Source organism: Pleurodeles waltl, chromosome 2_2, assembly GCF_031143425.1.
Source record: "Pleurodeles waltl isolate 20211129_DDA chromosome 2_2, aPleWal1.hap1.20221129, whole genome shotgun sequence".
In the NCBI taxonomy this organism is placed as follows: domain Eukaryota; kingdom Metazoa; phylum Chordata; class Amphibia; order Caudata; family Salamandridae; genus Pleurodeles; species Pleurodeles waltl.
In genome coordinates this window covers 460,652,875-460,679,905 of record NC_090439.1, presented here as the reverse complement: position 1 = coordinate 460,679,905, position 27,031 = coordinate 460,652,875, and the positions used below count along the sequence as shown (strand labels likewise).

Genomic DNA, 27,031 nt, shown 5'->3' with positions numbered 1-27,031 from the left:
AGGAGTGCCGTGTCAGCCGGTGGTGGTAAACTATTGTAGTTTGGAGACCAGTATTGCGTTCTGGCTCAATCCAGAAAGAAAGGGGACATTAGAGTGGACTATAGGAAAATCTTGATCTTCCCAGACTTCCCTAGGGAAGTGAAGAAGTAACTCTTAATGTTTCTGGATGCTAAAGACCACTGTGCCAAATTAGATTGACTTGTGCTATTCAGTTCCCAGCCCTTTTGCAGGTTGTAACACCAGACTGAGTGCAGTTTTACAGGACCCCACAAGAAGTGTGGGACTGGATCAATCAATCAATCAATCAATCAATCAAAGAGATTTATAAAGCGCGCTACTCACCCGCGAGGGTCTCAAGGCGCTGGGGAGGGGGGGGGAAGGTGGGGGGGGGGGCTGGGGGTCTGGGAGGATCACTGTTAGAAAAGCCAGGTTTTGAGGCCCTTCCTGAAAAGAAGTAGGTTATTGGTCTTGCGAAGGTGGGTTGGGAGGGCGTTCCAGGTTTTGGGTGCAAGGTAGGAGAAGGATCTGCCCCCGGTGGTGGTGTGTTTGATGCGGGGGACAGAGGCGAGAGAGAGGTTAGCTGAGCGGAGGTTTCGTGTGGGGGTGTGGAAGGTGACTCTTTCGTTGAGGTAGGCAGGGCCTATGTTGTGGAGTGATTTTTGTGCGAGGATGAGGATCTTGAAGGTGATCCTTTTGTCAATGGGGAGCCAGTGGAGGGATTTGAGGTGTGGGGAGATGTGTTCGTGTCGGGGGAGGTCGAGGATGAGTCGTGCTGCTGAGTTCTGGATGCATTGTAGTTTGCGCTTGAGTTTTAGAGTGGTGCCGGCGTAGAGGGCATTTCCGTAGTCAAGTCTGCTGCTGATGAGTGCATGAGTGACAGTTTTTCTGGTCTCTGTGGGGATCCATTTGAATGTTTTTTTCAGTATACGGAGTGTGTTGAAGCATGAGGAGGTGAGATCGTTGATTTGTTGGGTCATCGAGAGGGAGGAGTCTAGGATGATGCCGAGGTTGCGTGCGTGGTTGGCGGGGTTGGTTTGAGGGCCTAGTGTGGTGGGCCACCATGAGGGGTCCCAGGTGTTTTTGTGTGGGCCAAAGAGTCGATGAGTGCGTTGTGTAGGTTGGATTTGGCAGTGTTGGGGTTGCGGGTGAGGAAGAGGATGAGTTGAGTGTCATCGGCGTATGAGAGGATGGTGATTCCATGGGGTTTGATGTTGGAAAGTGGGGTCATGTATATGTTAAATAGTGTGGGGCTGAGGGAGGAGCCTTGGGGGACTCCGCAGGTGATTTTGGTGGCGAGCGATTGGATTGGGGGACTCCTGTCCATTGGAGTTTGGTGTGGGTGTAAGTGATGTGTTGGCTGGATGTGAAACGTGCGTTGAGTGTGTGTCCAGCTGCATGGGTGGGGGCTGTGACTAGTTGTTTGAGTCCTAGGTTTGAAAGGTTGTCTAGGAGGGAGGATGAGTTGTGATCGTGAGGGTTTTCTAGGTGGAAGTTGAAGTCGCCGAGGAGTAAGTAGTCTGTGGAGGTGAGAGCGTGTGTGCTGATGGTGTCTGCGATGGGGTCGCAGAAAGGGGGGCGTGGTCCTGGGGGTCTGTATATGAGGGTGCCTCTGACGGTGGTGTTGTTGTTGACGTGGATGAGGAAGTGCATGTGTTCTGCGTTGTTGAGGGTGTCGAGGGTGTTGGTGGTGACCTTGATGGTGTTTCTATGAAGGATGGCGATCCCACCTCCTGGCTTGTTGGGGCGGTCTCTGCGTTGGATTTTGTAGCCTTCTGGGGTGACTATGGCTATGTCTGGCTCGGATGTGGGGTTTGTCCAGGTTTCAGTGAGGAAGACGATGTCGGGTGAGTGTGAAGTTATGAGGTCCCAGAGTTCTATGGCATGTTTGTGTAGGGACCGGGTGTTCAGTAGTAGGCAGTAGAGGTGGTTGCAGGTGGTGTGGTTGTTGTGGTGTGTGATAGTGTTTGTGTGAATGTTTGTGGTGTTGTTGAGAGTGGGGGTGGCTGTGGTGTGGGGCCTGTGAGGGTTGTGGGGTGTGTTGGTGGGTGCAGGGTTGTTGTGTTGGGGGTGAGGTATTTGGTGTTGTGGTGCGGTGCGTCGGGTGTGGAGCAGGAGAAATGGCAGGTGTGTCAGGAGAAGGGGCCTTGTGTGTGACTGGGGGTTGTTTGACAGCAGTTGGGGCGGGCTCCGGGGTTGAGGGTGTCGCGTGGGCTCTCATTATCCTAAATGAGACTACTGGATTTCTAGGCAGCAGGATCGATAACGGTGTGGGGGACTGAGTCTGACCCACGTGTAAGGAACTCTGTCACCCTAAATCCGTTTTTTGCTCTGGCTAACTAGCAGTGCCTCATTTCTCCCACGGGGAAAAGATGATTGGGCAGCCGAGCGCATGACATCTTTGGAACTTCTCAGGGAAGTCGTGGTCCCTCAGATCCCAAACCAACTCTCTCATTTACAGTATGATCTCATATACAAATGACAAAGGCAGTATAAGTTTTATATAATGTTTTAATAAAACGACTGTATCTTAGATAATAAGGCGTGAGCCGCAATAACCAGAACCATACAACACAGTAGGATTGAAATAGTCACCAGGAGAGTAAAACATAAGAACAAAGCGATCATCGTGTCTAATAGTTTCTACTCTCCCTCTGCTTGTTCTATTTCGAGCACAGCATGTTAAGCTTCTAGCTTGCCTGTCTGTATCACTGGGGAGACATCAGCCCTCATACCTGAGCAAAGGCCTGTGATCTTGGTTCAGCATCTGCAACAAGGCAGTCAGCGTCTAGTTGTGGTTCCCTGGTCGGAATCTCCCTCTTGCGTGTATTGGGACAAGGAAGTGATTTTATAACTAACATGTCAGCGTGATCACAAAATGTCCCTACGCAGGAATGCCAAGTCTAAACTCCTACCACGTCTATCGGCAATGTACCAGACTGTATCCTTGACTGAAGCACAGAGTGAACAGAAATGTGTTATGGAGAACTCCAGTGCTGAAGTAGGCTAAACAGTGTGATATGAATAAAAAACAAAACCATGGAACAGGCTATTTGAAAAATAACAGTACGAAGCCTAATAAAAATCATTTAGAGCAAAGTGCACAGAGGCTCTAAGCTGCAAGCAAAGAATAAAACACATCCAGGGCAAAGTGCACAAAGGCCTAAAGCCTGAAGCTAACGCGCAAAGGATACGTAAAACTAACCAAACTACAAGGGAGAGGAGAGAGTGGGGATGGTAGTGTAGTCTGGGGGGCTTTTGGCTGGCGGGACTAGGGGGACTGGCGCTGGGCGCGGATGGGCGCAGACGGGCTTGCCTCTGGCGTGCCAGCGGCTCGGCCACGCAGCGACTGCCATTAAGAGGGGGAGGTGGGAGGGAGGGGCAGTTGGGAGGGGGGCCGGAACGGGCGAGCGAATGGGGGCGGGGAGTAACGGAGCAGGGGATCGCACGAGGGTCTAGATGACCCGGCGAGGAGGAAAAACTGTGGGAAAAGGCTGGAAGTGCAAGGAGAAATAAAGCAGAGAAGCGGCGGAAGGTAAGAGGTTATAGGGGGGGATGGGGTTAGAAAACATAGTGAAAGGGGCAGAGGCACAGAGAGTACAAAGCGGAGAATATGGTGTACCGAGACAGAGGCACAGAGAGTAGAGATCGGAAAGCACAGCAGTCAGAAAACAGAGGCACAGAGAGTACAGAGCAGAAACACGGTGTACAGAGACAGAGGCACAGAGAGCAGAAATCTGAAAATGCAGTGTACAGAAGCAGACGGAAGGCGCAGAAATGGAGGCAAAGAGCACTGGGATGGAACTTACCAGGGCTGCTGTGGACCAGGGAAGAGGGCTGGGGCTCCGAACTCGTGATCGGTCGCGTGGGCGGTGATGGGGAGAGGCGTCGCAGCAAGGTGGAGCTGTAGGCGTAGGGGAGTGAACTCCGGCTGAAAGGTCAGGGTTCTCTCCACTGGATGGATCTCCACCTGCAGCCTGACCCCAAACAGACATCTCCATGGTGATCACTACGACGGAGACGATCGAAATGCAGACCTGAATGACCCCTCGGGGGGTAAAAAGGTCAAACGGGAGCAGCAGAGAGCACTAGAGGTGGCAGTGGCATTGAGTTGTGGAGGGATGAGCCCAACTGCTTCGGTAGGAGAAGATGTCATGCGTTATTTGGATATAGACCATGGTCCTAGCTCGTCTGAAGGCTCAAACATTGATTACCTGCAGTGACACCCAGAACTGCTGAATACCTTGTATAAAATGATGAAAGGGTTGTAAGATCTAAGTCTAAAGCTTGAGGAGAGAGGCCATTATGGCTTGTGGTGGGGGTACATTAGAAGATACTGATCCGACCCCCCCCCCCCCCCCCACCCTAAATTTGAAGGGTATTCATTACTGTTGCTCTAAATGGCTGGGTGTGGTGGCCTGGTGGGACGCTGCTGATTGATCCCAGCCCCTCTGTTTGTGTTTCACGTGAATTCAATCACAGATGTTAGTGTTTGGTGTGTATGTTTGCTGGTGGGTGTTAACCTGCTTGTCCTGGGGAATGGGTTATCCTTCGACTGTTGTCGAGGGTTTTATGAGTTGTGCCCCATGGCTCATTTTTTTCATGATCTTTAGGCTGATGATGGAATGTACTTGTGAGATCGGGGGCCAGGAAGGGGAAATGTCTAGTTGTGATAATCTAGGATGGCTGCTCCATCTCATAGAATTGTATTTTGCAATATTGAGGAATGCATACCATGGCTAGGAGATGCAATGTTTTCTCTTATTTTAACAAGTGAAGGGTTCAGCTTGCACTCTTACAGGATAAGAAAGGGGCAGTGCTGCACCATTCATGTAGAGGTCAGGCCTATTATACCACTACCTCTGTATTTTCTAGAGGGACTATTGGGTAGGTGTGACCAGGGGTTCTCTTCCAACGTTCTTGCGACCTCACCTATCCGGAGAGTAGATTTGTAGTAGTAAATGGACACCTAGATGGTAGGGATATTACAATAGTTCTTATCTATGCGCTGAATGTGGATCAGGGGAGTTCTTAGCAGAACTGTTGAGGAAATTGATCCCATACCTAGTGGGCCCAATTAGTAGGGTAGCCGGTATGTTTGCCGACTGGCAGACAGAATGGGGACTTATTGACTCCTGGCGATTGAGACATCCTCAAGTGCAGACTAACCCTTCTTCTCTTCTTTCAGTGACTTCCACGTGTGCTTAGAAATGTTTCTATTGTGATGTTGGAACCCCTACATCACAAGAGTTGCACTTACATAGCAACATCTTCAGGGACCTGCAAAGCAGTCACTTGTCTCTATAGGGTGATTTGGGAGGACATGATGCTACCCCTGACCACTGTTTGCATCCGATGGGAGGAAGTCCCAGGGAACCCCGTATCAGAGGGTGAGTGGGTGGCCATATCAGAGAGAGTAGCCAAAATATCAAGAAGCGCCCATTTTATACTTATAAAGTTCTGGGTACTGTATAGTTCATACCTCGCGTCTGGATTATATATTTTGATACATTGGGTGCAAAGTGTCCAAGGTGTCGGGAGGAGGGAGCGGAATTTATACATATATATTTTGGTCCTGCCCAATCCTTGCAAAGTATTGGCAAGATTGCTGATACTGTTGATACTGTTGACAGGGAAGTACCATGCATGCTGGGCTACTGCCTTCTGAGTTTGTTCCCACACACAGCTAAAATTAGTCACCAGTAAATTTCAGGACCTGGCTTTTATTCTACTGAAAAGAGAAATCGCTAGAAATTGGAAGGTGGCGAAGAGGCCCCGGGTGACAGGATGGCGAACAGAATTGAATACTATGAGCGGACTATAAAAGTGCAGAGCAGTTCTGGGAGGCCAAATGTGGGTGAGGGTCCCTAGCTATAGCCAGGGCCTGGGAGGCACTGGTGAAGAGTAGGAAGAACTCACCCCCCCCCACCATCTTATATATCGCCAAACACTCCCTATAGAAGATCCACTAGTTGGGTAGCTGGACACCCACATGACAGGGTGGTGAGTCAAATGGAAGGATACATTCCTACTAGACCACATGATCACGTTAACAATTGAGTGGGACTGTCCACTGCTTAGAACTCTTAAATAAAACTTTGCCAGGCTAGATATGGTACAGGGGCATGACAGAGGGAGGCAGGTGGATGTTATGGGGTGGGTGAGTCATAGAGGTGTCATAACAGCTGTTGTCATGCATAGACATAACGAGGGGAGACCAATGTGTGCATTGTAGCTGCTAATTGTTCACTAAGGATGAAACTCCTTAAAATTAGTTGTAAAAAATCTGTAGAGTAAAACTTTTGCAATCCGGGCAATATACTGCAAGGTGACCATCCATAATGCTGTACCCATTGAAGCAGATTTAGAATGAACTAATAAATAGACCCATGGACATGTGTGGCAAGAAATAAAATTGCTGGTGTTTTGAGGCTGAGGTAGGCAGAATCCTATTTAGTAGCATGCTTGCCAAAATCTTGCTTTTCCTTACTCATTTGGTCAGAATTCTAGCAGTACAATACACTGCTTTTGAAACACTTCCTTTCTCTGACCTTCTTCTATTTTGTTGACTATTGACTTAGTAACCCTCCGTCCATTTCCATCACATTCTGGCATTTGACATCGTGTTCCCTGTGATGCCATTTTTAACTTACTCCCCATAGCGAGCGTTACGCGGTATTCAACTCTGCAGGTAAGCCTCTTCCCTTTTTTTGATTAACAGTGACCTTATTGGCGGGTAACTTATCCCCGTTATATTCTTTTCTGTTTTGGCACAACCTTACTGGTATTTTAGTCCTCTACTGACTAATTTATTGACTATTTTGTGTTCCTTTCCAGTTTATACTTTTTGTATAAATTCCCAACTTGGAACCTTCTACAATTTTGCAAATACTCTAGGGATGATTAATTCCATTGTTCTTTTAATTTCTTAGACATGTTTACTTCAGTCTTTGACTTACTACAGTTCTTACTTTATTATGGGCAGTGCATACCCATTGCACGTTGGCTTACCAATATACTCACGCTTCTCACACACAATTAAATTATTTGTTTCAGGTGTCCTTGTACTTTAAAAAAAATATATTGACTTCTTTGGTTTTGTCTGGCAGTTATCTCTGGACAGCTATCACCTCTTTGACCACTGTGGTGTCTCATGGCGTCTGTTCGCTTATCCCTACTACTTCCATTGCCATGTTTATTATAATTTCTATTTTCACTACTTACTGGGTTTACTTACCTGTGTTATATGCACCCAGTCACTTATTATTTACTCTTTACTTTACTTTATGACCAATCCGGAATAAAATGAAACATTATTGTGTATATATATATATATATATATATATATATATATATATATATATCTTTGCAGCCTTTAAAAAGTCACTTGTGTGACGAAACGCGTGTTGGCTGTATTTGATGGACGTGTCTTTTCATTTACCAAACTGCGGTTCAAAATAAAAGATGTTTCCTATGAGGAACGTGAAATATTCATGCGCTTCACTTGCCGACGGATTCTACATACTTTGGATTTTACTGTTTATGTATTACTGTTTTGTACGCTGTGTGCTGTGGTCTTTTTTGTTCATTGATTGTGCGCTGGGATCCTGCTAACCAAGTCTCTGCACCTGTTTTTTTTTCTTCTCTAAACTGTACCATTACTTCCACATTTGGCACACCCCTGACACACAGCGAGGTACCTTGTAAAAGGTACTAGTGATGCCAAGGGCCCTGTTGCGTTTCTTCTCCTTTGACTTGGGGCTGGAGGTAGAAGTTGGTAATTGTCTCCCTACGTCATCCTTCCATTCAGACCATACTAGGTATTTTCAGACTGTGAAATACCTAAACTTACCGCGGCTAGTCTGGGATTTGAAGTAACAGGCATTCTGTACATTAAACCCTAAGTCTTCAGTTCTTGGCATCATCAAAGCACTACCTGTCTCAAAACCGCTTGAGTTAAGTTTGATCAAAGTAGATCTTTGGTTCTGCCTTACAAGACCAGGCCCAACAGTCTGGCAGCTTGAAGTCTGTCTCTATTGTTGCTCAGATAGGGGCCATGGGCTGGGAAATCAAGACTGGGACCTAGTGTGCTTTTTCATCCACAGAGATTCTCAACGTTAAGAATATCCCTTGGCCCTATCTCCCTCTTAGATTCCTATGTTAAATTTCTATTGAGAATACTCCTAGGAAGGCTGGAGGCTGGAGGCTTGGCCAACCGATAACCAGATGCTCACTGAGACACAATTGGGATTTAGGCCCAAAGTTGGGACCCTAGAAGAATGTATTAACCTCAACTTAATTGTAAGTATTATACAATAGTGAAAAAAGATCAGGGTTTTTTATGCTTTGCGGACCTTTGCAGCGCTTTTGATTTAGTCAATCATGCAAAATTGTGGAAAGTCTTGACAGACTGGGGTGCTCCCTCAGACATAATTAGCTTCATGGCACAATTATATAGCCACTTAACAGCTCAGGTGCGGTATGGGACAAACTGAGAATGTACGCTAGACTTTAGGATTGGCAGAGATATTCGTCAGAGGTGTATTATTTCCACTTTTATTCTCTTTATATTAACAGGGTAGATGCCTACTTACGACAGTTTGTAATTGGTGCACCAAAAATAGGAAATCGCCCGGTCCCAGTCCTCCTGTATGCAGACAATGCAGTCTTATTATCACGGACCGCTAATTGTCTCCAGCGGCTGATTGATGGCTTTGTAGAATTTACGGAGGAAAGATGTGCGACTGAATTTGGTTAAAACTTTTGTAATGACCTGTGGATTAAGAAAGGTTAGTTAGAAAACCTATATCATGAAAGGTAAAAAATGTGAGGAGGTGAATAGTTTTACGTATCTGAGTGTACATTTCTCTAATCCGGGCCTTTGGAATCTGCATCTAGAAATAGTCAAAATGAAATATGTAAGATCAACAGAGGCCATTCTCAGGTTCTCAAAGAATTGGTAATAAGCCCATTAGGGAAAGTTTGCAGATCAATAGAAGCGAAGCAGATAAGTGTTATGTACGACTCTGCCCTATGGGTCTCATCACTAGAGATGCAATCTCTACAAGCAGTGGAGAGTATATTTCTCTGCAGACTGCTTTATTGGCAAAATATGTCATCATATATAGTACATAAGAAACTGGGATGTTCCTGTTTAGAAGATTTTAAATGCATAAATGTATTATTTCACATGGCACGGAGATTGGTCTAAAGAAGGGGCAATGCTCATAAAAGAGATTATTAGAGATTGTCTGGCCTTAGAAAACCAAGATAAAATTCCATGGTTTGCACATCTGAAGGATCTGTTAAGGAGTATAGATCTGACCCTGGATTTTGGTGATCCAGCTGGTATCTATTTTAGTAAAAAAGAGTTGAAAATCAATTAGTGGGACCAAGAGAGAATGAAAGATATGCTGGAGAAAGCAGGAAACATATAGATACATGAATGGATATAGATCGATGGCACTGTTCAAAACTATATGTTAATAGTACCAAACATACACAGTAGATTTTATTGCGTTTCAGGACATTGGACTTTATAGTACCTTTCCCAAAATTGGAAAAATGGAATAAGAATCTTCCAAATTGTTCTTGTTAGTGAATTTGCACAATTCATACAGCACTTCGTGTCCTGCAAGCTATATCATATTAGGAAATGTTTTTTTTTTTAAACACTGTTCATTGTCAACAAATTGTTTTATTGTAATGAAGCTTTAGTTATTTATGTAAACCTGACACTGAAGAGATTTGTTGTGCAGTTACAAAATGTATTGCCTGTTCTATAAAATGTAGGAAAATGTATATGCATTTGGAAAATCTCTTATGAGAATGAATAATGGCTAATTTGCACTGCTATAATGCACTTTTTTCTAAATTGTATATATTGGGTATTGAAGGTATTTTGGAGAATGAAAAATTTCCTAGCTATTGTAACGGAAAGTTTCAATTCTATTAAGGACTCGGAGGCGAGGATTATGCCTTGCTTTCTCCACTTTATTAAATGAGCAGCCAAGTAATTAACACAAACTACAAGTCCCATGAACAGTTGGGAAAAATGAGTACAGTGATAACCAATGAACAGTAAGAATTTTGTCCAATTAACAGAAGGCAGTCCATAACGTAGTCCCTTGTTTGTGTTGAGTCTTCCTCTTTCGAAGCGCGAGCCAGCCAAGAACGATTATGTAGCCTCTTGTTTTGTGGTATCAGATCCTATGAAAAATAAAATAGATTATGGAAAAACTTTCATTCTGAAAATTAAATAGGTTGTTGTTTAAATTAAATGAATACCTTTTTTTTTGTTTGTTTTTTAAATGCAGTATAAGAATGAGAAAAAATATGAAATATATAAGATAAAATTTACTTACTAAATACGGGGTGGGTTCACCTAAACTTTGTAGTATTATAAAGGTGATCAGGGTGGGATAATCCTCGCCTCCGAGTCCTTAATAGAATTGAAACTTTCCGTTACGATAGCTAGGAAATTTTTCATTCTATGTCAGGACCGGAGGCGAGGATTATGCTAGTTTAAAGCTCGTTGACAACCAACTGTGCTATGTTCAGAACTGGTTTGAAGTAAAACCTTTTGAAGGTAGAATCTGACGACCAGTCTGCTGCATTAATGATGTCTTCCAGACGAGCACCTAAGTGGAATGCCTTAGAGGCCATAGCCCCACGAGCAGAATGTGCACCAAAAAGGGAAAGATCAATGCCCGCTTCATGCATGACCCAACAAACCCAGCGAGCAATAGTAGGAGAAGAAACAGCTCTATGAGGTTTACGTAATGAGATTAGGAGCTGATCTTCACCCGGAGAACGGAGTTCGGAGGACATGTCCTCGTATGCTTTAAGGCATTGAACCACACATAGTTTTGGAGCGTCAGGAAAAGCCGGATAAGATATAACCCTGGTATTAGTTTTTGTACGTCTACCTACTGTAAACGAGACTCCTGAAGGAGAAAAGGATCTATGGGAAATGTCGAGAGCCAGAACATCAGAGACCCTTCTACAAGAAACGAGACAAAGTAACATGGCTAGCTTAGCCGACAGCTCCTTCCTGGAAAGATAGTGATTATGTTGCCAAGATAAGAAGAGGTTCAGAACTTGATTAACATCCCAAAGGAAAGAATACCGGGGTTCCGAAGGCAAAGAAAGTCTTATACCCCAAAGAAGACGACACACCAGTTTGTGTTCGCCGACGGGGAAACCATCAACTACTACGTGTCCAGCTGAAATCGCGGATCGATAAGTATTAATAGAACGATAAGCTAAACCTTTGGAAGCGAGGTAAGCAAGGAAGTTCAGGATATGAACTATGCCTGTCTCTACGGGATTAAAACCCCTTTGCAAACACCAACGGGACCATCTTCCCCACGCAGATCTGTAGCGTTTATAAGTGCCTGGGGCCCATGCCTTGGATAATAATTCCTCAGCCTGTTGCGAAAGTCCCGACACCGACCAGCGTCCCCCGAAATCCGCCATGCCATCAAGGCTAGAGAACCCTCGAGGACCATCTGATGAGGGGTACCATTCAGACTGAGAAGAAGCGAGGGAAACAGGGGGAGTCGGATTGGAAAATCCCAAGAAAGTTCCAGAAGAACCAGAAACCACACTTGAGACCTCCAGATTGGAGTTATGATCGCAATGGATGCCGATTGACGACGCACCTGTGCGGATGTTCGAGTAATCATCGCAAAGGGAGGGAAAGCATAAGCTTTCTCCTGACTCCAATCCTGTAGAAATGCATCCGTAGCTGTTGCCAAAGGATCTGGCCTCCAGCTGAAGAATCTGGGAATCTGGTGATCCAACCTGGAAGCAAAGAGATTGATTGAGAACGGTCCCCAAAGTTGGGACAGAGAGGAAAAAACTTCCGGATGAAGTTTCCACAGACTGGAGTCCTTGAGGTGTCGCGAATGAAAGTCTGCAATCTGATTCTGGCTTCCTGGGAGATACTGTGCTGTCACAGAAACCTGATGGTCTAGGCAATATTGCCAAAAACTGGACGCCAGATTGGAAAGTGTTTCGGAACGAGAGCCACCTAGATGATGGATATATCAGACCGCCGAAATATTGTCCATCTTCAAGAGGACGTTGGACTTGATAGAATCCTTGGTCCAGCATTTGACTGCAAATGAGCCGGCTAGTAATTTGAGACAGTTTATATGTAAGTTCTGTTCTTGTAGTGACCACGTCCCTCCGGTAGAAAAATTGCCACATCTAGCACCCCAGCCTACTCTGCTGGCGTCCGACTCTATAACCAAATCTGGAGCCGATCCGAAAATAGCTCTACCATTCCAGGCTTCCATATGTGAAAGCCACCAACGAATTTCTTCTACCGCTTCTTGTGAAAGAATCACTTTTTGAGAATACGATAGGCGTTTGCGCAGGTGGGCTGCCTTGAGCCGTTGAAGAGCTCGGTAATGCAGAGGGCCCGGGAAAATTGCCTGAATAGAGGAGGAGAGAAGTCCTATGAGGCGGGCAATCTGACGTAGAGAGACCTTGTGTTTGACCAAGGTACGACGAAGTTCGTGACTTATTTTCGTCATCTTGCGGGAGGGAAGGCTTAGAGTCGCGGACACCGAATCGATAGTGAAACCTAGAAAAAACAGTTTTTGAGAAGGAATTAAAAGTGACTTGGCCTCGTTTATGATGAACCCTAGGTTTTGGAGCAAGTTGATGGTTGTCTGTAGATGCGTTGAAAGCTGTTTGGGACACTGGGCCAGAAGTAAAATATCGTCGAGGTAAACAATTAACCGAATTCCCTGAGCCCTGAGGTGTTCCACCACCGGTTTGAGAACCTTGGTGAAGCACCACGGGGCTGAGGAAAGACCGAATGGAAGGGTAGTGAATTTGAAAGTTTGATCGCCCCAGGAAAACGGAAGAAAACGTCTGTGGATAGACAGGAATAGTGAGGTAGGCGTCTTTTAAGTTGAGGCGAGCCATCCAATCTAAGGGGCGCAAAACATCTCGAAGAAGGTGGATTCCTTCCATTTTGAAGTGGCGATACACAAGCCACTCGTTGAACTCTTTTAGATTGATGATTGGTCGACGACCGCCATCTGTTTTGTCCACTAAAAAGATGTTGCTTATGAAACCCCTCAGATGTGGGGTTGTTGGGCAAATGGCTTGTTTTTGTAATAAATCTGAAATTTCGGTGTCTACTAAAAGGGAGTCTTGTGAAGAGAACACTAGGGGTTTTGGAAGCGAAACTTGTGTGGGAGTTCCCACAAACTCTATGGAAACCTTGAACTGTTTGTAGGACCCATGCATCTTGTGTAATTTGATTCCATTTGTGGATAAAACTCGCGAAACGACCCCCTACTTTTAGAAGGGAAGAAGGGAGAACACTTAGCGTAAGAGGTTGTTGCTGAAGATCCTCTGCCACCACGATGTCTGAAACGTCTGGCCCTTGTCGGGTAGAAGTTGGCAAATCTGTTGTGATCTTGGAACTGAGTTTGCCTGGAGCCTTGCCCCCTGAAGGAGTTGGTTGATTGTGGGCGGCCGGACGAGCGGCCCCTTCCTCGACCGGCCCCTTGGAAAATCCGAGTGGGAAAAACCTTTTTCATTGAAGAGTGCGCCTTGTCCAGGGACGTGAAGGTATTAACAAACTTCCCTAACTCTTTTATGAAAGGCTCACCAAACAAACCTCCTTGCGCTATCGGACCTGCTTCAGAATCAGCCAGATCCCCCAGTTTGGGGTCCACTTTAATTAATAAAGAACGTCTGCGTTCGGTGGAAAGGGCGCAGTTAGCATTTCCCAAAAAAATGAAGACTTAGCATCTTCTGCCATGTCCAAAATTTTTGTCAAGGGTCCCAAGACATCCAGTAGTTTATCTTGACATGCTCTCCAGGACCTATCAATTCCTTTCTTAGGATCTTTTATAAATTTCTGCAGAAAGGTAGACCTCTTGGGGTCTAAATCTGGAGTGATGGCTACCTTGTCCGCCAAAGATGGTCGCGGACACTCTGCTTGAAGGCAATTACGAGAATCCTTCTCCAGCGGTTTCCTTATACGTGACGCAACATAAAGTGCCACCTTGTCAGATGGCGCCCATTCAGACGATCTAGGATGGATAATATCATCGGGATCCAACATGTCTGAGATTTGAGGAGCAGATTGCAATCCAGAAGGAAGCCAAGATCTGGATGGACTGGCATCCGCTTCTTGATCCCCCGACGAATCACTGTGAAGGAGAGTTGGTGACAGAGGCCTTGAAGAGATTAGAGGAAAAGAAGAATCCGAAGGAGTACTCAGAGAATTCCTAACTCTATCGAAGAGGTCCACATCAAAACCCGATTCACGAGGACGCTTAGCTGGAGGGGCGTCTGCAAAGGTATCATTGGATGCAGGGGGGGCGGAAGGAATAACAAGAGGGGATGAAAGTTTTGCGCATTCGCGCGCTATCTGTTGCGACAGTCTGTCCTCAAGAGGACCAATTGCTTCCGAGATGGCCCTATAAATGGACGCGTCCACCGCATCAAAGAATTCCTCCTCCTCATTAGGATCCATATCCATTTTAGAATAAATATGGGAACAATAAAGAAAAATATTAAACAATAAAATAGTTTCAGAAGTTCCTTCCTTCTTTCTTCTTCTTCTTCTTCTTCTTTTTCTTTTTCTTTTTTTTTTTTTTCTTTTTCTTTTTCCTTCTTTTTTCTTCTTTTTTCATTTTTTTCTTCCTTTTTCTTCCTTTTTCTTCCTTTCTTCCTTCTTTCTTTTTCCTTCTTTTTCTTTTTCCTTTTTCTTTTTTCTTCTTCTTCTTTTTTCTTCTTCTTCTTTTTTCTTCTTCTTTTTTCTTCTTCTTTTTTCTTTTTTTCCTTCTTTTTCTTCCTTTTTCATTCTTCTTCTTTTTCCTTCTTCTTCTTTTTCCTTCTTCTTCTTTTTCCTTCTTTTTTTTATTAGTGTGTATATATATGTATGTATATATACATACATACTTATATCTGTATACAACTGGGCGTCAGTTGATAGGAAAAAAGAGTGTCTGAGCACTCAAGAGCGAGAGGCTAAAGCCAGGGACAATTACACCCCAGTGCACCAAAATAATCAAAGGGGGTTGATAGCAAACTTCGTTGCTTGCCTGGGAGAATGTCCCAAAAAAAGGCAGTCTAATAATAACCCAAAGGGTTAAGTATAAAGAAAAAAATATATATATATATAGTGCCAATACTGACCCCTGTAAGGGGCGTCAAAGCCTTTCTTTTTTTTTTTTTTTTTTTTTTTTTTAAATTACGGACCCAGCAGGGCGTCGCTCTCCAGGCAGAGAATAATTCTGTTTGAAATTTGGCTCAAACGAACGAATGAGCGCGCGTTGAGGAGAAACACTCTTGTTGCGCTCTGAGGAGAAAATATGTGCGCTGCGCTCAGTGCGTCTCCTCGTTCGTTACCAAGGTTACCTTGGTTACCTTCCCGACAATCGCCCTCTGACGGTTGTCGGGAAGGAATGTGCACCACACTAAAAAACGGTCGCGAAGGGGCGATAAACGCTCCCGCGAACCCGGAAAAGTTAAATAAATACACGATAACTAACAAAACAATAAAATAAGCATAAACAGATAGATAATTGTGAGAAAATGTAGAGAGCTGGAAAAAACTACTTATCTCGGCTGCGAGCAGCGAAGAAAGAGGAAGACTCGACACAAACCAGGGACTACGTTATGGACTGCCTTCTGTTAATTGGACAAAATTCTTACTGTTCATTGGTTATCACTGTACTCATTTTTCCCAACTGTTCATGGGACTTGTAGTTTGTGTTAATTACTTGGCTGCTCATTTAATAAAGTGGAGAAAGCAAGGCATAATCCTTGCCTCCGGTCCTGACATAGAATTCATGGTATACGGACATGTAGTACGAAGATAGTGGCTAATGTCCTTCGTATTGTATATTATCTTGTTTTAATTGTATATCTTTTTTTTTTATGGATTGAAATCCGAATATAGATTGATTTGATTTATCCCTTGGCCGAGTGTTAAATAATCATTTAGAGGTCCACACCCTTCTCGGAGTAGTGATGAAGCTTACATTGTTGTTGGGTGACTACCCCACTGCATTGTCAACTAATAAATCTACTACAGATCATTCCAGACCATCACGGCTGAGGTTTTAACTATCATCACTCCTGTACTGTATGGTCCTTTTTCATTTACACTAATCCTCTGAAGTCTCCATGCAGAAAATGTTAATCCATATTCGCAATATCTGTCTTGTGTTTACAAGCAAGTTTGATGGCTGCAACAATTATGTCCCCAAGTGTAGATTAAGGTTCCTAGGCTATTGTGGTGGGGGTCCAAGTGGGTCTAGGAGCAATGGTAGGGTCTCATCACCTACTGGGCTTTGTCCCCTCCCAGGGAAAAAGGTACATGCATCCCTCCACAAGGCAGGGAGGGGCCACACAGTCATTTTTTCTTAATTACTAATATCATTCATTGCTAGGGCTTCAAGAGCTGCATACATTCATTACTGATGGGGAACTCCATGTCAGCTTCTACAGTCCTCGCAACCCTACACAAGCCATCAGAGGGCAGCGGCTATCCTGTATTTGAAAAGGGCCTATTCTGCTCTACCTAATGGGACTCCATGCCTCTGGATCTAGATCTTCTCACTTAGTCATCTGACTCACTGTTGTAGCCATGCAGTAGCGGTAACTTTTGGATATCTTGGGCTGAGTAGGAGAGGGATCCATTGCTAAGAGAAGTTTAGAATTTATCCTTGGCATAGCACTTTGCCAGGACAAAGCTTGTTGCTGATGTATTTTGGGGATACAAATCTGTTTTTGTCTCTAACACATTATCTACATGCCCTGAAAACTTTTCTTTATTTTGAAAGAATACAGCTGCTAATTAAACCTACCTTTTTTTGCTGAATTATCTGCTTGCCCAGTGTAGAGGATTTTGGTAAACTTCTATCGGCTGTAGTCTGTTTCTTTTGGTGACGTAAATTGCCCCTTTGTTTACTGAAACACCTGGGGCTGTGATCACAGCTACCTAATTATCTCCGTTTAGGGTTCCAACTCCTGTTGACGCCTGAAACTAGGATTCTAATTCGGGTGATGTTCTAATTGGACATATGCTATTTGCCTATGTGCAAAGTGTGTAACTTAATCTGTTTGGGCACAAATGTACAGTAGGCAAAAACTGTTTGAGACCAAGTTGGGAAATAGTGTACAATAACAGTTTGTGAGTGCCTAACCTAGAATTCAATGTTGAGCACCAGCGAAGTTTGTTGGTGAAACTGAATCGTCCCTACAGTTGTATTTGGGACTTTACTGTTTGGTTATCTACTTGTTAGTCGTCTTGGATACTACATAATTTACTCCTAACAAATACTTCTTGAAACTGTGTTTTAGGATCTTGTTGGCACTGTTTATTTTAGATATTTTGAGACAACGTTTTTGTTTGAATTTGGGTGTACATAAATTCCACTTTGGCAGCAGCACTTTGGCCAATGCTGTATCGCCCATGGGAACTCTTGTAATTTTGCAGTACAAGCTGGGTAAATTATAACAGTTTTGGTAATTCTATTGGAATGGCAGTATATAATGTTAATTCAATTTTGTATTGTATGTAATTTCATATACTTAAACTTTTTGTTAATGTTTTCAGGGAGGAGAACATGGGTGGTAGTCATCATATTTCTAATGTTGCCCAGAATGCTAACATAAAGGGAAGCAATTTAACCTGCAGTTGGTCAAATGATGACTTCGATCAACCCAGCATTTCAAGCCATAGCCCAGATACCTCATTTGGAATTTTGCCATTAGAACAGATGGAAGGTATTACTTGTGATTGGATTGTCTTTTTTTTTTCTTGAAAGTATAAATGCTTTAATGGGTATAAAACTGGTAGTAAAATTACATGTCAGTAAAAGTAAACTAACTATGATTTGTTACTAATCTTCCATGGAATTCTTCAATAATGTAAATCTTATAACATGGTCTTATTTGGTATTCCTAAACCTGAGATAGCTTTGCCCATGAGTGACTTACTGTACAAATGTTCCTTTTTGTATGTTGTGTATGTTCAAGAAAAAACACTGTTAAATTCCTTTTAGGTTACGAGATCCATAAAATATCGTGCCATTATGTACCACACCCGTTAGTAGACTCTAACATATGTTACTCATCTGAACAAAGGCTCTCAAAAAAGCCCTTTTCAGAGGGAAAACATTTCTAGAAAAATAATTGTTCATTCCCCTCGGAGTCTGGCTAGAATTTTCACCTGCTGCAAAGTGCCCCTCTTGAGTTCACCAGGCGTATTGTCTGCTCTTCATACCCAGCATGTTTTTTTTTTTTCCTCCAGAAAGTATCTGGCTCCTTGGGAGTCTGTATTACTATACTTTATTCCTTCACTCTGCACTCTGGTGTTTGCCAGGTCCAGTGATAGGCACCACAGCCCACTGCCAACAAATCTCAATCAGCTAGAGATGTGCCCTCTTAATCAGTGTGATTCAGTTGAGGTCCGGAAAATCTATTCTGTGCTTCCTCTTATAGAAAAGCTCTCAATTCTTGGAGGATACATGTGTAATCCCCTCCCACCATAGTGGATTACCAGTTGAACTTGAACAGTTTTTACTTGTTTCCACTCAGATCCTCTTATCAGCAGTCTAATTGCCCATCACTCCTCCAGTGTGGCTGTGCATTCCTCATCCCTCACTTTTAATTGTAAAATGTATTGGGCCATTACTCTATGTTCCCAGTATTCTTGTTAAGAACCACTCAATTCTCATGCCTATAATGTATTGTCCAACCCCTCAACCTCTGTCTCCAGTCAGACCGTGTTGGAGTTGACGGGGACGAACTGACTCCCAATGGACTTTTACAAAAGGTACACCACACTGTTGACCCCGCCCCCAAACTGGTGGAAATGTACACAGAGGCGCTGCATCGTGGCTTATTACTAGACTCACTCAGGGAGGCACTGGTAGTCCCATTGCCTAAGTCGAAATCAAGAGAGGCCTCAGTAGCTGATTTTCGACCGTTATCCATGCTAAACAATGATTTTAAAATTCCTAGCAAGACCCTGGCCAATTGACTGCTGCGCTACATACCTGGGTTAGTGCACGCAGATCAGAATGGTTTTGTCCCGAACCGCAGCACCTCCCTGAATTTGAGCCGCCTCTTCGCTATTCTACATATGCCTGAGGAGGAGAGACCCTCATCTGGAATGATACTCGCAGTGGACTTTGAGAAAGCCTTCGATTCAATCAGGTGGGACTACCTGAGAACAGTGATGCGGCGGATGGGTAAAATGGGTAGACTTATTGTATGTGGCCCCGTTGGCAAGGGTGAGGAGAGGCAGGACGGTATCTGATACCTACCCAATATACAGGGGAACAAGACAGGGTTGCCCATTATCGCCATTATTATTCGCCCTGGCCATTGAACCGCTGGCAGCTAGGATGCGAAGCAGTGGTGTGGGTGGGTGGGGGAGTGGAGTGGGGCCAGTCAGAACATGTTATATTGTTATTCGCCAACGATATTCTCATCTACCTCAGGGACGGGTAGTAAGGTCTCCCTTGGGCCCTGCTGACCCTGGCCCATTATGGAACACTGTCAGGGTTACGCCTCAATAGGAGAAAAACATTTGTCTTCCCCATGACACAGAATTCTGAATGCCCCTCCTTGTTTCCGGAGGACGTGGTTTGGGCTCCAAGCACCTTTATGTATTTGGGTATACAGGTGTACCATGAAATGGGGGACCTCCGTGACGGAAACATTGGTAAGGCACTCCGGTCCTTGAGGGCATCTGTTGGATTCTGGCATTCGTTAAAATTATTGTTACCCCGCCTCCTTTATTACTTTGCTAATCTACTGTTGTTAATCCCCTCTGCATAGTTCCGGGAATTGAACACCCTGCTTAGGGAACTTATTTGGGACGATGGCCGCAGGCGCACAGCGCTCCCGACCCTTTGTAGACCAACTCTCTCGGGAGGCCTGGGAGCTCTGTATTTTGAATCCTATTATTTAGCATGTCAACTGCAATGGACTTACCTGGGTTACCTGGATAGATGTATTACTGGTGGCGAGAATGGCACAGATGGGATTATAGCTCAGATGATTAACCGTGGTGGCTTGCCAAGCGGACAGTATGATGACGAGGGTAGCTGCGGTGTGCTGGAATAGATGCACAAGCCCTCCCTCCTCTCCAGCTCTGCAACTGGCCACGCTAATACTAGACCTGTGGGAGGAGAGCTTGGTGGGTACAGGACTGGGAATCTGGAAGAAGGCGGGGGTGGAGACAATAGGAGGTCTATTCTGGGATCAGGTGCTGTGGTCTTTTGCCGACCTAGTGGATAGTGGTGGGGTCCTGCAGGGGCAGTTTCTCCTATACCAGAAGTTAACACATACCTTACGAGACTACTGGGAGACTGTTAATGCAGAACCCGCTACCCACTGAATATTACACTTGCTGTTAACATTGGGAGATGATGCCCACCTAATCACGAGACTGTACCGGGCCCAAAATGAGGAGGCTCTTGATCCACTGCAATCGTTGAGGGAGAGATGGGAGAGGTCCCTGGACGGGGCATTAACGGACACAGAGTGGAGTAGGGTACTAGCATACCCATGGGAGGTATTGAGAAACACAAGACTAAGATATATCCAGTACAATTACACCCACAGGACGTACCTTAGCCCGCACCGTTTATCCCTAATGTACAGTGGGGTTCCCAAGACATGTCACAGAGGTAATGACATAAATGCAGATTTTGACCACATGGTGTGGAGTTGCCCCGAACTCTAGAGGGGCTTGGGCACTGTATTAGCACATCTGGCAGGACCTCTCGACACAGAACTGACTTTGGCCCCTACTGTATGTCTGCTGGGCCCTAGAACGGGACTCCCACGTGAGAAGGTGTGGTGTCGCTTCCTGGACCTGGCTCTAGTGCTATACAGGAGACTGATCACACTGGGTTGGAGAGCCCCTAGATGTCTCCCACTGAATGAATGGAGACGGGATGTAGCGAAGTGGGCCGGGGCAGAACTAAAAGTCCTGAAGAGAGAGGAGGAGTGGGGCCTCCGTCAGACCCCCATTGCCCTGGTATGGGAGGAGGTGCTGGCGAAGTGGGAGGGAGTGGTGAGGGGGAGGGAAACCCCAGCAGAAGGACTGACATGAAAACAGACCGAGGAACAGGAATAGAGGGAAGGGGGAACGCAACAGGTGTGACTTGGGAAGCAGAGCGGGGGGACCAGGATCCTAACTGAGGAGGAGGAGGTGGAAATGGATGCAGGCACAGGATTCGACTATTATGGAGGCAGGACCAAATGGGGCGGGGTGGAACAGATACTGAATTAAGGGGCTGTCGGCCCAATATTAAGTAGGCTGGGAATGTGCAGAGAACTGACCTCGTTCTGACGAGGATATAAAGAGGTCTACCCCAGCAAGTGGAATTACCTGCCCACATTGACACCATCATGTAACTATGTTGTTTAGTTTTAGTTAAAGTCTGTTGTAGGGCTATGAAACCCAGAATGGCTGCATGGCTCGCATATAGTTTGCAGGTACTTATATGAGACTCAAAAGAATCTAATAGTGAGAATCCACGAAGTTGAAGTAAAGATATAACGGAAAATGTACTTTTTCTGGTTCATGTAACATAATGAGACTTGGGGACGAGAGCCATCTTCTATCATAAACTGTACTGTACTTGTATAACAGCAAAAAAAGTTAATAAAAATAAATTTAAAAAAAAAACTAAAAAGCTATGCACTACATTATAGCACATTACTTTTAGGAGAATATTACAGTCCAGCCGCACAGCCAATGCCAATATCAGTTTAGAGACCCCAGCTCTGAGTCTACACATTGTGCTCTAATCTAGCATACATGGAGAAATCAGATAATGATGGTAATAGGCTAGGTCGACCCAACCACCACAGACTCAGCAAGCACAACAATTAGTCGGCGCCACACCCTACAAATTCAATGCAGTACATTTCAATATATTAACTATCAAACAGTAATCATAGTAAGCACCGACAGACCAGAAGAGAGAGCAACGAATGTCTGACATTCATATGTGGTTGTAGGGACGCCCCCCGGTCGAGGGGGGGGGGGGGTGGGAGCAGTTAACAACAGCCCATAAACAAACCAAAATAAGCCCCAGTTGTGCAAATCTATATGCCATTTTGTGACCCTTTTTAGGGATGGGGAGCAGGCCCAGCAGGCAGTGTTTGATCGTCGCTTGCACTCACAGCCGTCACCTCCCTCAGTGTCTTCACTACTTGATGCCAAAAGGGTTGGACAGAGCCACAGACCCACATACCCACGTTGTGATCACATGAAGCTGACGGCACGCCACAGCTGTCAGGCCTTGAGGGAAATATTCTCTGCAAGCATTGAGGTGACAGGTATGCTCTATGCAAGTAATAGAAGTGCGTCAACTTAAATCTAGCATTGCTAGTTGCTAGTCTCATCCTGCATCAGAGAACAGGCTCTATTCCATTCCCCATCCGTGAGTGCCATTCCCAGGCCAGCTTCCCAGCGGTCCCTAATCCCCTGTGCGCCAGTTAACCTGTCTCCCTTGAGAGCTTTATAAGTTTGGGACAGGAGAGCGCAGTCACCTCCAGGATCACTAGTGTCACCAGGGGGTGGGATTCAGCCAGCTCCTCCGGAAAGGACGTCCAAATCTCTCTGACAGTCTGTGAAATGTTCACATACTGTAGGAACTGCCTCTGACCTATTCCAAAAAGGTATTTGGCCTCTTCCCTCATAATGAATGTGCCATTGTGATATGTCACCCGCATTGTTACAACCCCATGCAAGCCACTTCGCAAAATCCATCTCCTCAGCAGCCTTGAAAACGGGTCGGACCCACCATAGTGGAAGCAGGTGCGCGTATGGGGCCTTGCACTCGCAGGCTTTCGATACCTGCTCCACCAGGTAGAAGGGGCACCCTGTGGAACCCCAGAGCCACCCATTAGTATATGCGGGAGGCTCTCTACATAGAGCCAGCTAACAAATCCTTTTCCGAATTGGGGGCATCCCCGCACCATCGGACTGCATACTGTAGTAACCCAGCTAGGTAATATAAATATAGGTCTCGCAACCCCAGGCCTCCACTAACCAGGTCTAACTTCAAGACTTTCATGCGGACTCTACATCTTTTGCCCGCCCAGACTATTGATAATAGCAATTTATCAAGCTGCCTGAATAGCAAAAGGGGGAGCTCACAGAGTGAATTCTGCATAACATACAGGCACAGAGGAAGTAAAATCATTTTACTATGTGTGATTCTACCAATAACCGATAATGGGAGAGAGGTTCAGAATTGAATGGAGATACGGAGACCCTCCAGCACTTTTCCCATATTTAAAGTAAATTGCAATTGCGGGGAGTGCTTTACCTGGATGCCTAAATATGAAAAGGACTCCGTCTCCCAGGACAGACCCAATCAGGGCAACTCTGACGCCGCCATCGTCTACAGACCTGCCATCGGGAATAACAGTTTTGTGTTGGTTAACTCGGAGGCCTGACACCTGACCAAAAATGTCCATCATCCCCAACAAAAGGGGGACCGCCCGCTCCGGGTCCGTGACGTACACCAGAGCATCATCTGCATACAGTGGTATTATGTGTTCTCATCCCCACACAGATGCCCCACCTATCTAGGCCAGTCCGTAGTTGTATGGCGAGAGGCTCCATAGCCAACTCAAACGAGCAGTGACGACAAGGGGCATCCCTCCCATGCCTCATTTGATAGTAAAGGCATCTAACGCGAACGCCCCTGAGGCGCTGTATATAGAAGACGTACCCAGGATAGAAAGACAGGGCCTATGCCCATCCTTCGCATCACCTCCCATAGGTATTCCCAGGATAAGGTGTCAAACGCTTTCTCCATATCTAGAGCCACCAGAGCTGCAGGAAACCGAGTCACGAGTCTCGTGGAATATATTTGATAAGCGTCATATATTCATGAGTCCTTCTCCCCAGTACAAATCTGCATTGATCTCCCTGTACTAAATGTGTCACCACTTGACTCAAATGAGAAGCCAAAACTTTAGCTAATAACCTAACAGCACCATTTAACATGGACACCGGTCTATAGGAGCCCGGGTCTTCAGCCTCCCCTGGTTTCGGTAGCATGACTATCAATGCTTCCCGCATATGCTCTGGTAAAAGACACTCACTTCGTGCCTTATGAAGTATTTTCAACATGCGCAGAAGAATCACAGTGGAATAGGTTCGGTAAAATTTAACTGGTAGCCGTCGGGACCAGGTGCTTTCCTGGACGCCATTCTTCCCAGCGCCTCCACTAGGTCTTCCAATAACACCTCCCCCTCCAATTCCTCCACCTGGGCCTCCGTAAGGTGAGGCATCCGGAGACCATCCAAGTACTCCTGTAACTGGGTCACACCCACACTCCATGTTGAGGCATAATTATTCTGAAACTGCTCTCGCAGGTGCAAATTCACCTGTAACTGTCCTAAAATCGTTTCCCCAGAAAAACCGCGGAGCATCTGGATGATGGGGATGGGACGCTCCCGCCGGAGGAGCCAAAGCCAACATACGTCCGAGCGGTCCCCCTCCCGAAACAGCCGCTGCCTATAATTCCGGCAGACATAATTATCCAGTCTATCCCAGAGGCCCACTATTCTACCTCACACCTCAAGGCAATCCGACTCCGAAGGGTCGCCATTATCTACTTGATAACTACTTTCAGTGCCTCCCATTCTATGCCTCTGGGCGTAGCCATACCCCAATTTGCACTAAAATATCCATTTAGCACACCCTGAAGATCTTTTTTTATATTCAGGATCACCTAGTAAGTCAGGATGCAAATGCCGCAGGGGGATCGCAGGTTTGGGTATGTGTGTTTCACATTCCAAAAGGAGGAGGGTATGGTCCGATAAGAACCGGACCTGGTAAACAACTCAGCGGATGTCAAGTGAGCCATCCTTTGCAAGGAGAAATCTATCCAGGCGGCTGTAAGCCCCATGGGTGTATGTGTAACAAGATATTTTATATGTGGGTTGCATTTCTCTCCACACGTCTACAAAGTGCAGATTCCTCATAATGTTTCGCAGTTCGGCAGTCATATACGTCTTAGTGTTCATCTTCGGCGGGTCCCTATCTAGTGGTCCGCCTAGGGTGCAATTAGTCACCAGCCCACAGAATGGGCATCCCAGTGTAAGATATTAATTCATGTTGGAGCTGATGATAGAACCCCGCATCATCAGTGTTAGGGGCATAAATATTCCAAAGGCAGAGATCTCTGCTATCTAGTATCCCGTGTAAGAATATGTATCGGCCTTGCACATCTACTTTTAGACTTCTTAATTTAAAGGGAGTCCCAGGGGCAACCCAAATAGAAACCCTTCTAGCGTAGGATGAATAGGTCACTGAATAAAGCTGCCACTCCACTTTTTCTGCACTTTTTGCGCTTCATTCTCTACCAAATAAGTCTCCTGTAGGAGAGCAATGTGTACGCCAAGCCGTCGAAGATATGTATGTACTCTGTAGTGCTTCACAAAGGAATTCCATCCTCTAACATTCTATGTCACTATGCGCACCAGAGTACCCCCTGTATTGTTCCAATCCACATGCCCTTCCACGGCTCTAGACCGCCCCCTCCCCACCCACATGTAGCCACCCCCCCCCCCCAAACACATTCCCCCGGCCCGGTGTATGTGCAACTAGTTAAGTCGATGCCTCCTCAACAGGAGAATGCCCACAGTGCTCACAGTGTCAAAAACATAACTCCAACTAGAACCCACATGAAATTCCCCCATCTCACCCTGGGTAAACACCTCCCACAACTAGTGTCTGCCCAATTCTGTGTGTACCCCGCTATCTCTTTTGGAGCCCAGAAGTGGGGAGCAATTGCCCTCTCGATAGCCAGAATCCGTTCCGGACTGCGATCCAACACTCCCACCACCTGCCAATCATCTGGCCTGCACCGACACTGTACCCAAAAGGTTGACCAACGGGGGGGGGTGTGTAACACAGGCCTACCACTCTGCCACGACCCCCAGTCCAGTTGCCGACCAGGACCCTCGCTCCCCCAGCACCAAAAGGCATCAGTAAATGGGGGAGGGAGGGTGAAAAAAAAAAAACACACACACACACACACACACACACACACGGAATACCCCAAGCATCAATCCAGAACCAAAGTACTTGACTTCAACCACAACGGAAGGTCCAATTGAATCACTCAGGTGTCTGCATTTTGTACTTCTGGAGACAGTCTGCCCGTGACACAGGGGGACCTGGAGCGCGAGGACACCTCCGACGTAACAGTTTGGACCAGCAGTTAAGCCTCCTCACGCTCCTGTCTCCTACGTTCCAGACTTAGGGTACCGTCCGAGCGAATATTCACTCGGCTTCCACGGTCAGCACGATGGCGCCTGGTACTTCTGCTTGCTGCATTATGCACTTCCGCTGTCCCTTGGGGTCTCCTGCTACTTTCCCCATGCAGGGATTCCAGCGTTCCTGTCGCATCATTCCGCACCAACCAGTCCCACGCTGCTTCAGGAGACTGAAAGAAATGTGAGCGGCCCGCATGGACATCTCCCTGGTGTAGTCATGAAAAAAAGCTGATGGTGCGATTCTCAAATGGAGGGTCTCCATGCTTGCGCACCTCCTGCTGATTATGTTGTGGTCCTATAGTTAAGGACCTTGGCTGTAATCGTTCGTGGAGGGGCTGGCGGCGGTGCTAAGGCCCTGTGTGCATGCTATACCACGAATACAGATGAGGGGGCATCAGGCATGGTCAGTCTTCTAGAAAGGCCTCGACATTTGCTCCCTCCGCACCTTTGGGGAAGCCCACTATACGGAGGTTACACTGTCTCGCCCTACCCTCCGCATCCTTGACCCGCGCTTCCAATTTGCGCGTTTTTAGCTTTGAGGATGGCCACCGAGGCCTTCAGTGTGTCCATATCAGATTGCATGCATGTCACTTGTTGCTCAGTGGCCACCGATCGTTCCGCCACTACCCTCAAATCGACTCTCAATAGGTTCACATCGACCGCTATGGCTGCAATCTGAGTGTGCATTAATTGTTGACTCAATAGCAGCCAGGCTTTACGCCCCGGT

At 45.8% G+C, this 27,031-nt stretch overlaps 1 protein-coding gene across 2 annotated transcripts in view; it reads left to right on the top strand.

Moving 5' to 3' along the window:
• CEP192 (centrosomal protein 192) overlaps positions 1–27,031 on the top strand; it is a 1,702,116-nt gene that overhangs the window by 92,256 nt on the left and 1,582,829 nt on the right. The window contains exon 4 of one of the 2 annotated variants that reach the window (XM_069219927.1): positions 17,597–17,766. In XM_069219927.1, coding sequence (XP_069076028.1) covers positions 17,597–17,766 — 170 coding nt within the window. The remainder of the gene's footprint in view (positions 1–17,596; positions 17,767–27,031) is intronic. The other variant, XM_069219928.1, reaches the window with a different exon arrangement.